Raw genomic sequence first — 12686 nt, forward strand, 5'->3', positions numbered from 1 at the left:
TCTGCTGTAAAGCAAGTAGGTGTTCCACCTACAGTGTTTACCGGAAACTCGGCCACTTGGACTGATAACTGCATGCTAAAGACTATCACCACCCGCCACAGAAGTGTTTGGTTCTGAGGATCTTGTGACATTGAGTGGAAGCCATCTGACACTGAAAATCTGCCAAAGGAACTAAGCCACTTGCAGAAATTATTCGAGAAAAATGGCTACAGCTACTGTCAGATTTTGCAAGCCATCTTTTGGAAGACATGTAAGCAGAAGGAACCTGTGGCTCAGTAACTGGAAAGATTATCCAGCTACTAAAAAGACAAAAAATCCATTCAGCCTTCAGGGCTTCAGCAACCCAGGTGACCAGTGAAAGACGATATAGCCTCAGAACCCCAGGATTATATAAAATACTGTGTGAGAATGGACGGTTTCATGTCGGTCAGACTGTGTACTGTTGAACAGTGCTGTGTAGAACAAGGTGCTTCTGCTTTTGGTTCCCTGAGAAATCGGTCTTTGCTGAGCAAGCTCTAGAAAATGGGCATTGTTGGGTGAGACTTTTGTTATTGCACGGGCTAATAGTTTCTGGGATAGCATCATAAAAAAAGCATTTGGTATAAAAATTTGTGACAACACCCTTAATAAAGATGGCAGCATGCAGCTAAGCATGGCTTGGAACTTGGCCACCCGATAGTTGAAGTGGGGGTGCAACAAAAACATTACCTTCCATGACGCTGGAGTGAGCATTAGTGACATCACAGAAGGCAGTGTGGCTATGTAAGGATGGTAGCAACAACTAGAAGACAGTCACCATGTGACAATAGCTGAGATGTACTGTGTAGAAAGCTCACGGGTCTTAAACTGCTTATCATGGCTGGAATCTGCAGGGAAATTTTCATCAACTCTGATGTAGGGATTAATTAGTAGGGGCGAAAGACTACATTCCTGTTATACATCTTTTCTAATCTGAGCACATTCTTGGCCTTCCACTTTTTACCCTCTTGGGTCTTGTACACATTGTATATTACCAGACCTTCCCTATAAATTACTTCTACAAAATGAAAATAATAGGTTACTACTCACCACATAAAGGAGGTGGTGAATCCCAGGCAGACACTATGAAAAGACTGCTGAACATTTAAACTTCCCAACAAAAAGTTCTTCAGAAACACACACACAAGCACAAGTGCAACTCAGACACGTGGCTACTAGCTATGTTTGTTTCATAATATTGTTGTCACTCCTACTTATCTCAGAATTTCAAACATATTGTACCATTTTAATTGTTAAATCCTTTTTAAGGTCAACAAATCCTATGAATCTATGGATTTTTCTTCACTCGTGCTTCCATTATCAAGTGCAGTGTCATAACTGCCTCTATGGTGCCTTTATTTTCCAAACTCATCATCATCTAACAGATCTACAGTTTTCTTTTCCATTTTTCTGTATATTATTCTTGCCAGCAACTTGAATGTATGAGCTGTTAAGTTGATTATGTGATAGGTCGCAAACTTATCTGCTTTTGCTGTGATCAGAATTGTGTGGATGACATTTTTCCAACAGTTTGACGGTATTTTGTCTGTATCATACATTCTACACACCCACTTCAATATTAATTTGATTGCCACTTTACCCATTGATTTTAGGTGTTCTGATAGAATGTTCTCTACCCCATCTACCCTATTTGATCTCAAGTGTTCCATAGCTCTTTTAAATTCTGGCTCTTATACTGGATGTCCTATATCACTTTATATCAACTTCAGGTTTCTATTCTTACATGCCATCAGACATTTCATCCCTGTTAGATTATAAACTGACAGTGTAACCAGTCGTTACAGAATAAAAGCTTTTTAAGGCACTCACCATCTTGACATGTGTCAGCCACAGGTCTTGGGGGGAGGAAAGAGCTCATCTGCCTCAGTTTTATAAGGCTTTTATGTGGTCCCAGTTACAATATGGTTGTCAGGTGTACGGATAAACAGTCTTTCAATTTTTGAAGATCAACAATACTATGAGGAACAAGGCTATCCAGTTATGCGCAAGTGCCTTCTCAACCAGCCTCTGTGCTGTAGTTAAGTCCGTACTTATCCATATGGTGGCAATTCATTGAAATGTTATTCACTAATTGCTCATGGATGAAAGTCATTTAGATGCACTTCCTGTATTGGCACTTCCTGTAAAGCTATTCCCAGTAATAGAGCTGGCAGCCACTCAGAACTCTAAAGAGCTTAAAGATAATTTTTTATTTTATGGAGCACAAAAGAGACGATGACTTCAATAATAAAGTGAAATGTAAAATAATGAGAATGGCAACCACTTACTTATAGTGAGTATTGCATGGCCAGAGGAGTGTGCGTTTGGATGCCTATGTGGTTGTGTACTGTTGCTGGAAAAAGAGCTAATGCCTAAAAGCTAGTGGGAATGCTGTTTTCTGTTGTGTGTTACTGTCCGTCACAATTGATTGCTATAGGTGAGGGTTGCCTTTCCCTTATTTTACATATTGCTCCATCCAGAAATTTCCATTTTTGCAGTAATAAAATGAAGTTTTATAACAATTTGTGCTAGCGCTGTGATCAACATTATAAACACATGGTCCCAAAAAATGGATACCTTGGCTGCCCTGTAGTTTGTCTAAATGGGGCCCTCAAAATCATACTCTGAAATGAATGTACTCTATATTGATGTTGAGGTGAGATGTAATTTTGGGGGAACTAGAGCAGATAAGATGTACAGGGTGGGTGACAAGTAAGTGTCCGTTTGAAATGGCTAGTATTTCCCAAAGTAAATGGTGATCTATTTTACTGAAACAAAATTTATTATGATCAGTAGAATGGAAGAAAATGTTTTTACAGTGTAAATTGCACATAGATGCCAGCATTTTCCAACCATTTCTTTACTTGGGATTGTTCTCAACTAACGTCAACTGGAAGCTTTGTGGAATGTTGGTGAGAATATGCAGAATGAGAACCTCATAAGTCATCTAGTGCACTTGGCTTGATCCAATAAACTTCTTTCTTTGGCCATCCCGGCAAGAATTTGCATGATGCAGCTCAGGGCTGTGCACGTGCCACTCATGGGTACTGTGGTGATTCATCCAATATCCTGGGAAATGATAGTCTATACATTTGCATGCACTAATTTCAAAATGTGGTTGGCCACCATCTTGCAAGAAAAAAAACGTCATTGATATTGTAGAAAGTGGGCACATTTGGCCAAATCTGATTTTTCAGCATGACTAGGCACTCGTCTGAGTTCCTTGTGTTCTGAAGAAGGAATGAACAGGTAAGTTGATTTCATCTCACAACACACTGAACCACTAATGTGGGGTGATATGGCATTTACTCAGTGGCGGCATGCAGAGAACTTCTTCTTACCTAGTAATGGGATTTATGGTCATTTGTAAATCTTTCATATGAAACACAACTTTGTCATTCTAGATTATGGTTAAAAATAATGGAGGGAAGTTTCTGAAAAAGTCTAGCACAGTTTCTCTGTACTTCTGATGGTGAGAGTCTGGTGCATACACACAGCAGTAATGAAATTTCCATGAAAGAAATTCCACCTCTATCTACATACATACTCCACAATCCACCATATGGTGCATGGTGTAGGGTACCTCGTACCACAACTAGCATCTTCTCTCCCTGTTCCACTCCCAAACAGAACAAGGGGAAAATGACTGCCTATATGCCTCTGTACGAGCCCTAATATCTCTTTATCTTATCTTTGTGGTCTTTCCTCGAAATGTAAGTTGGCGGCAGTAAAATTGTACTGCAGTCAGCCTCAAATGCTGGTTCTCTAAATTTCCTCAGTAGCAATTCACGAAAAGAACGCCTCCTTTCCTCTAGAGACTCCCACCCGAGTTCCTGAAGCATTTCCGTAACACTCGTATGATGATCAAACCTACCAGTAACATATCTAGCATTCCGCCTCTGAATTGCTTCTATGTCCTCCCTCAATCCAACCTGATAGGAATCCCAAACGCTTGAGCAGTACTCAAGAATAGGTCGCACTAGCGTTCTATAAGCGGTCTCCTTTACTGATGAACCACATCTTCCCAAAATTCTACCAATCAACCGAAGACGAATATCCGCCTTCCCCACAGCTGCCATTACATGCTTGTCCCACTTCATATCGCTCTGCAATGTTACACCCAAATATTTAATCGACGTGACTGTGTCAAGTGCTACACTACTAATGGAGTATTGAAACACTACGGGATTCTTTTTCCTATTCATCTGTATTAATTTACATTTATCTATATTTAGTGTTAGTTGCCATTCTTTACACCAATCACAAATCCTGTCCAAGTCATCTTGTTTCCTCCTACAGTCACTCAACGATGACACCTTCCCGTACACCACAGCATCATCAGCAAACAGCCACACATTGCTATCTACCCTATCCAAAAGATCATTTATGTAGATAGAAAACAACAGCGGACCTACCACACTTCCCTGGGGTACTCCAGATGATACCCTCACCTCTGATGAACACTCAACATCGAGTACAACGTACTGGGTTCTATTACGTAAGAAGTCTTCGAGCCACTCACATATTTGGGAACCAATCCCATATTCTCCTACCTAGGTTAGGAGTCTGTAGTGGGGCACCGAGTCAAACGCTTTCCGGACGTCAAGGAATATGGCATCCGTCTGATACCCTTCATCCATGGTTCGCAAGATATCATGTGAAAAAAGGGCGAGTTGCATTTCGCAGGAGCGATGCTTTCTAATGCCGTGCTGATGCATGGACAGCAACTTCTCTGTCTCAAGGAAATTCATTATATTCGAACTGAGAATATGTTTGAGAATCCTGCAACTAACCGATGTTAATGGTATTGGTCTGTAATTTTGAGGATCCGTCCTTTTACCCTTCTTATATACAGGCGCCACCTGCGCTTTTTTTCAGTCGCTCGGGACTTAACGTTGGGCAAGAGATTTGCGATAAATGCATGCTAAGTAAGGAGCCAATGCAGTAGAGTACTCTCTGTAAAACCGAATTGGAATTCCATCAGGACCTGGCGATTTATTTATTTTCAACCCATTCAGCTCCTCCATACGGTAATCTGTACGAGACTCAAACGGCGGTATGTTTGTACGATCATCCTGCGTGAAAGATTTCTCAAATGCTAAATTTAAAATTTGAGCTTTCGTTTTGCTGTCTTCCGTTGCCAGGCCAGACTGACCAATGAGTGATTGGGTGGAAGCCTTCGACCCGCTTACCGATTTAACGTAAGACCAGAATTTCCTTGGGTTTTCAGCAAGATCTTTTGCTAAGGTATGGTGGTGGTAGTGATGCTTCGCGCATCGCTCTTTTTACAGCAGCATGAACCTCTACTAACTTTTGCCTGTCCTCATTCTCCCGATCTTTCTTGTACCACCAGTGCAACTGTCTTTGCTTCCTGAGCATTCTCCGAATTGTGCTGTTAAACCACGGTGGGTCTTTTCTGTCCGTAACCCACTTTTTCGGCACATACTTGCCCAATGCGTGATTTACAATGTGTTTAAAATTTGCCCATAATTCTTCCATGTCCATCGTACCGGAAGTAAATGAAGTTGATTCATTTACTAAGTGGGATGCTAACAACTGCTTATTTGTTCTTTCTAGTAAGAATACTCTCGTAGCCTTCTTGACCTACTTTTTAACTTTCGTAACCATAGTCGTAATGACAACATCATGATCACTAATCCCTGTCTCAACACTGACACCGTCGATGAGGTCTGGTCTGTTCGTGGCTACCAGATCTAAAATATTTCCATTACACGTTGGCTGTCGATTTAGTTGCTCAAGACAGTTTTTGGATAATGTGTTCAAAAGTAATTCACACGACGGCTTGTCTGTACCACCTGTAATGAATCCATAGACATCCCAGTCTATACTAGGTAGGTTGAAGTCGCCTCCAACTAATATAGCATGGTCCGGGTACTTCTGCGATACAGAGTGTAGACTCCTTTGAATGATTATAGAACTGTCACGGTGAAACCTGGTGGCCGGTAATAACACCCAACAATTAACTTTATTTCTCCTAGCCCTGTCAAATGTGTCCAGATAACTTCACAATCACACTCTACTTCAACCTCAGTAGACACAATATTTTTGTCAACTGCAATGAAGACACCACCTCCTACGGTGTCTAATCTGTCTTTCCAATACACGTTCCAACCCTCACTAAATATTTCAGAACTTCCTATCTCAGGTTTAGCCAGGTCTCAGTCCCGAGAATAATTTGCGCGCCACACGCTTCCTGGAGGACAGTAAAATCAGGAACTTTATTCCGAACACTCTGAAAATTTACTGCTAATATCTTGATAGCTGAAGTGTCTTTACACTGAGCGCGTCCTGATTTCCCTGCCTGCACGTCGACTGGTGAGTGTTCATCAGGACACCTCGCACTACTGCCTAGTCTAAAAAAAAACCATGTGCATGCCACAAGTACTCTGCTACCCGAGTAGCCACTTCCTTTGTGTAGTGCACCCCTGACCTATCTAGGGGCATCCTACAATTCCCCACCCAGTAGTGCAAGTCTAGAAATCTGCAACCAAGACCGTCACAGAGTCGATGAAGCCTCTGGTTGAGACCCTCCACTTGGCTCCAAACCAAAGGACTCCGATCCACCCTGGGAACAATGCTGCAAATAGAGAGCTCCTTTTGAATGACATTCTGGATAGTGTATAGCCTTGACCAGTTTCACGGGCTGCCTGACGTGTTGATTTTTTGGAGCTTTATGTGAACAATTCCCACACCAATTGTGCATTTTCCTAGCACTGTCCTGGGATGACCACTTCTTATGATGTCCACCACATATCCTGTGGTCGTCAGTTTTTATGGGGCAATTCTTAATTGTCTTTGGATTTGAAGTAGTTTGAGGCCTACATACAGTTCATTACCATTTCTGTACAAATATCACAGAATGCCACACTTGGATGTTAAGAGGCCATCTGAGTCCACTCACACAAACTTAAGTCTAGCCATGAATAACTCCCATCCAGCCTGAATTTGAACAGTGAAATTCCTCATCTCTTCCAGCACACTGTTTGCAGTGCACCTAGCAGAGAAAAAGAATGCTTGCTGTATGATTGACTGTATCTACAGATTTTGACTTCCCAATAAAGTTATTATATTTAGTATTGAGGTGTATGCAGCATGGAAGACACTGAACAAATGAGGCATCACCAAGGGAAGAAATTTCTTGTGATCAAATTCCCTCAAAACTGCAGATGTGCTGCAACTAATGTGAGCAGCAGAGAGAATGGGCTCTTCGTACACAGGAAAATAACTAGTTCGTATGGAGAAGCGGTATGCTACTGTTGTATTCACCAAAATAGTTTTGGTGTTCAAGATAATGGGTAGCAGTGTGGTGTTCGCTGTTTTATTCAGTGGTTTGGTATTTAACTAATTTGTAAATGAAAATGATAATCTTATTTTATTACATTGAGTAATTACTAAATAATTTTTCTCCTGGCTAAAGATTTGGTCAAGTTGCTAAAGAACTCCAAGTAAATGTCGTGTTAAAGTTTTGTCTGTAAGTTGTGTAAGTGTCACTAAATCACAGTTCATACAACAGATTCTATACAACTATTGATTATGATGGAAATAGTTATCTTCAGCAAAATGATCATTAAAACCACTGAATATCAGCCGTGCACAACACTGACATATGTTACCTGAAACAATATTCTTCGCAACTCGTGCGTAATTAATTTCGGCTCCATACACCAGCTAGAAAAGTTTCTTATAAGGATCGTGCTATGAGCACTGTTTTTAAAGAACAAATCTGATTCGAATTATTTTCATTAAAATGAGTTCGGGACCACCGGTGCACATTTATTTTTACACTTTTGTATTACGTTTGGCATTTATGTCTGCAGAGTTGCGTAATTTGAATTTGCCGCTGAGATAATTGTAAAGATGGCGGCAGACAATTGATAGAGACTTTCTATTGTTAGAGCAAATAAGGAAGTATTTGAAATGCTTATTAAACTCTATAAACTCTACTTGCACTATTTAGACTTCATCAAGCAAACATTTGATTTGTTTCTAAGGAAAACACAGACAAAAATGCGATACAAATCGCTATCATCAATGGCTGCGCTCGTTGCAGCGGAAAGAAATAATTAACACAGATAATGCTTACTGAGAGAGGAATTAAAGTTACAAATAATTATTCACTCATATTTATAATAATAATGAACTCTATTTTCAAGTAATAATTAACAAATAATTACAATTTCTTAACAGACCTCAGTTTGATATGCGTCTGCAACCTACAAAAGCCAACCAACAAAAGGTAAAAACAAAGGAAGACAGACAAACGCAGATCATAAAAGGAATTTACAGTTATCATTGTCTTTGTATTATGATACACATCGATATATCCAATTACATCATAGAATATTATATAAATAATTAATATTTATCATTGTTTTCATTATTTTTTTATATGTCGAATAGATAATGTTTATTACTGTTACAGGCATAATTTCTTCTCGTCGCACTGTAGCTAAAATTTATCTCGTTGATGTTACAGCAGGAAGTGAATCCCCAACCATAGAAGAATAATTGCTGTATTTGGGTGGTGTGCTTGCAAACTTGGTATCAGTCTAGTCACAGTGCACACAATACTAGAACACAAATAATGTGGGCAACACAATAAGCAACAAATTAGTCATATATTAAAAGTATAAACCATGTAAATAATCATCTTTGGTTTCATGCCCAGGCACGGCATTATTGCAAAATTTCTGCACCTAGTTTAGCCTAACTCAGTGTACACTGGCTAAGTAATCTAATAGCTGTTCAGTCTGGACTGCTCATGTTGAGTAGTGATAAACACTGTGACACTCGGCATTGACTATCTGATTTATCGCTCGTTGATAGTTGCTGGCCAATAACTACAGAAACTGTAGATAACGGGATGGCAACTGACACTCTGTGACAACTGATCGGGAACATGTGGCCACGTGAAGCGGCACATATGCGTTTGTCCACAAATGATAGAAGAATGTCCATCTGTGAACTGTTTGACCAATGAGGTAGTTAGCCCTGTGTAGCAGCTAACATATGAGGGCATGCTGGAAATTAGTGCCTCTGAATTTTTTATATGAAAACTCTTAAAGCTTCTTTAAACAAAACAAACATTATTAACATATTTATTTTTCATGCCTACGTATTTATTGCTCACAACAAGCACATTTCTGCCAATGAGAGACTACTCTGTTAATACTGTCACTGTAGAATGGTTGACGTTGACAGAGCCACAACCTGACCTCTGCTTACACGGCTTCATCGCTATCAAAGTGAAGTTTCCCAAGGTGCTCATTAAGTTTGGAAACAGATGAAAATAGGATGGGGCCAAGTTAGGACTTGAGGATGCTCAATGACAAAGAATCCAAGGTGACGAATTATTGCAGATGTTGCAGTGCTTGTGTGTGACCTGACATTGTCATGCTGAAGACTAGGGTGCTCGATGTGTGGACAAATTTCATTGAATTTGAAACTTGGTTAAAGCAAGCATTTTCTCACGCAACGACATAGTTAAGTTACACACCACCAATTGTGTGCCACTGTTCAAGCCCTCTAGTGGTAGGGGGTTGCAGATATGTAGACATGATAAATAAAAAGAAGAATGTTAATAACATTGGTTTTCTTTTAAATATGATTCAAAAGCTTTCATGAAAGTATGGAGGCACTACTTTTCAGCATGCCCTCATAACTAGTTGTGTGATGGAAGTATCAGTAGGTTCCTATTAAGTGCACCATGTATGTGGCAACTGATCATAACTGTGTGGCACCATTCTTGAAACTGCTTGCCTTGTGGTACCCTTTGTTGTTAGAGCTGTGCCCTCTGTGTGAGTGGATACAGGATCAGTGAAGCCAGCAGGGAGTTGTGGCTTGCCTCATAGCAGTCACTTCAGTGAGTCATGAGTTGCCCTGACCTATCTACAAATAGGACCTGCCAATTAACATACATTTTGTTGGGTTTGTGGCCTACTTATCACCATATGCCAAAATATATTTTGTATTTTGATACAAGGATTGAAGAAAATGTTTGGGGACTTGCACACTACGAATGGGTGTGACCATGCTTATAAATTTTTGTTATCTGTTTCAAAGCTGGAAGTTGTTGTGCATTACATAGATTGGCTGGATCTTGTTTAGACCTCCTGTGATTTGTCATGGGTGCTGTATATGACAAGATCTTTTGTGTTCAATTTATCATTTTTAGTGAAAATTTCTTAATTTTATGTTGGGGGGGGGGGGGGGGGGCGCATGTGTGGTTTAAATTCCAGTTGAAATCTTCAACATTTCCACTTTTAATCACATTTGCCACACGATTTAATTGTGCACTAAAATCTTCAGTATCTTTTACCCCAGCATACCACAATCTTCATTATTCCATGTGACTGTGAAAGCCAAATTTGTTGTACAGAAATAAATCATGAGTCTTGGATTGTGGAACCATTGGAAACATCAAATGTTATCATCAACATTATCGCATCATTTGAAGCTGACAGAAGATAAATATGCAAGCAGCAAACAAAAATGCAGCTAAAGTTTACTTATATGTAAAAAGTTTCTTTGGACGTTAAATTAATTATACATTTCTAGTGAATATTTTGATTTTGATACTAACTACTGTAGTAAATTGGGGAAAAAAGTTCTGAGAAATTGTCTTACTTGTTTTACTGTCATTGTATCCAATGAAGGATGTACAGGGTGGAGCAGAGGAAATGCATGTTTTTTGAACCGCCAGTAAGTGATGACGGGAGAGGGGTATTGATCTTGAATGAATGTTGGCAGACTGCCCATACAATGCAGTTTCAGTTGCTATGGAGCGTTGGAGTGTAGAGCATCATGTGTTCGTTATCAAGCAGTACTTTAGAAACGATGATTCAGTAGTCACAATGCAATGCCTTTTCCGTCAGAATGTTAGAGTTGGATGTCGAGGTGCAGTGCCTGATTGAAATACTGTACTCCGATGGGTTGCAGTGTTTAGAAGTTCTGGATCTGTGATAAAAAAGAAACCGCTTGGTCTTCCCCATTCAGTTTGTATTCTGGAAAATGTAGACTGAGTGAGAACGGTAGTTCTTGCTAGCCCGAAACGATCGGTTAGATGACAGGCTGTAGCGCTGGGTATGTCACGTCGTTCGCTTCACTGCATCTGACATGGGTATCTTAAGTTTCACCCGTACAAGATAATGATCGTCCAGCAGCTTAGTGAAGGGGATTTTGTGCAGCGCAGGGAGTTTTGTTGCGTAATGGACGAAATTGTTACGGAAGATGCAGATGCTACGGTCTTTGAGTGATAAGCACATTTTCATGTAAATGGTTACGTCAATGTTCAGAATTGTCAGTATTGGGTGCCGGAGAACCCACATGGATTACACCTAAGACTTCTCCACAGTTTAAAAGTAACAGTGTGGCGCTGCATTTCAAAGATGGGGATTGTTTGACCCTATTTTTTTTTTTTGAAGTGGAAGGAACTGCAGTTACTGTGATGTCAGCACGCTACGTTAAAATGTTAAACAACCAGAACTTAAAAGGCGTCAAGTGAACATGAGAGAAATATGGTTTCAGCAGGACAGTGTCACAGCCCACACAGGGAGAGCATCCGTGGATGTGGTTCGACAAACGTCCCCAGGACATGTTTCGAGATATGGTGATGTTTACTGGCCCCCTCGTTCACCCGATTTGTCTATATGCCACTTCTTTTTGTGGGAATATTTAAAATCAAAAGTCTACATGATCAAGCCTCGCACAATCGATGACCTGAAGAATTCCATTCGTCAGGAAATTGAAGCTGTGCTGAATGAAATGTGGGACAGAGCCATGCGTAGCTTTTGAGAGAGGATCCAAATTTGTATCCAGCAAGAAGGACGTCATCTCCAAGACATTATTTTTCGAACCTAATTAAAATATGTATATTTCAAAACTGCTTTAAAAATCTGTCACTTAATGCTCTTTTTTATTACTTTTATCACACTGTTTGTCCCGGTCATTCAATACTGAAAAATCTGTTTTTCCACTGCTCCTCCCTGTACATGCTTCCTGGTGTGGATATCACTGTTTAAAAATTTACAGCTAACAAGCTGCATATTGACACACACACACACACACACACACACACACACACACACACACACATATTAATTCTGAAATTATTGCATTGGACAGTCTGGATTTTCCCGTGGACGTGGAGTGTTGCTTCCTGAACAGCATGTTGCATCTTCACAAGAAACTGCCGAAGCCTCATCCCGTGAAGCACCATTAGTGGGAGGTGGTCGTGGACAAAAACTAATGGCACTTATAAAAACATCACAGCACAGAGTACAAAGTACAACACCAGGACCAGTGTCAACACCTGTTGTTTCTACTACTACTACTGCTGCTCCAGCAGCAGCAGCAGCAGCTCCCACTCCTGCAGTAAGGCCAGTGGGCAGGGGTCGTGCGGCACTGTATGAAGCACTTCGTAGTATGCCGTAAGTACATTTGAACTGGCAGTGAATGGAATGTGTTACTTTGTAGGATTTGTTCTTAGACACTGTTGAAAACCTATTTTTTTCCTTTTGAGATTGCTACTTTGTAAGTAGGTAATAGAGAGAATAGAATTGCTAAATATATATGGCTTACTGATATTTAAATAGGCTGTTACTCGGGGTATTGAACTTGCAAAACCAACGAAAAGATGTTCCAAAATG

General features: G+C 40.2%; 1 protein-coding gene across 1 annotated transcript in view; it reads left to right on the plus strand.

The window, feature by feature from the left end:
* Positions 1-12686, plus strand: part of LOC126457198 (piwi-like protein Ago3) — a 195987-nt gene that overhangs the window by 18100 nt on the left and 165201 nt on the right. The window contains exon 3 of the mRNA XM_050093297.1: positions 12163-12467. Coding sequence (XP_049949254.1) covers positions 12163-12467 — 305 coding nt within the window. The remainder of the gene's footprint in view (positions 1-12162; positions 12468-12686) is intronic.

This window comes from Schistocerca serialis, chromosome 2 (genome assembly GCF_023864345.2).
Source record: "Schistocerca serialis cubense isolate TAMUIC-IGC-003099 chromosome 2, iqSchSeri2.2, whole genome shotgun sequence".
Classification (NCBI taxonomy): domain Eukaryota; kingdom Metazoa; phylum Arthropoda; class Insecta; order Orthoptera; family Acrididae; genus Schistocerca; species Schistocerca serialis.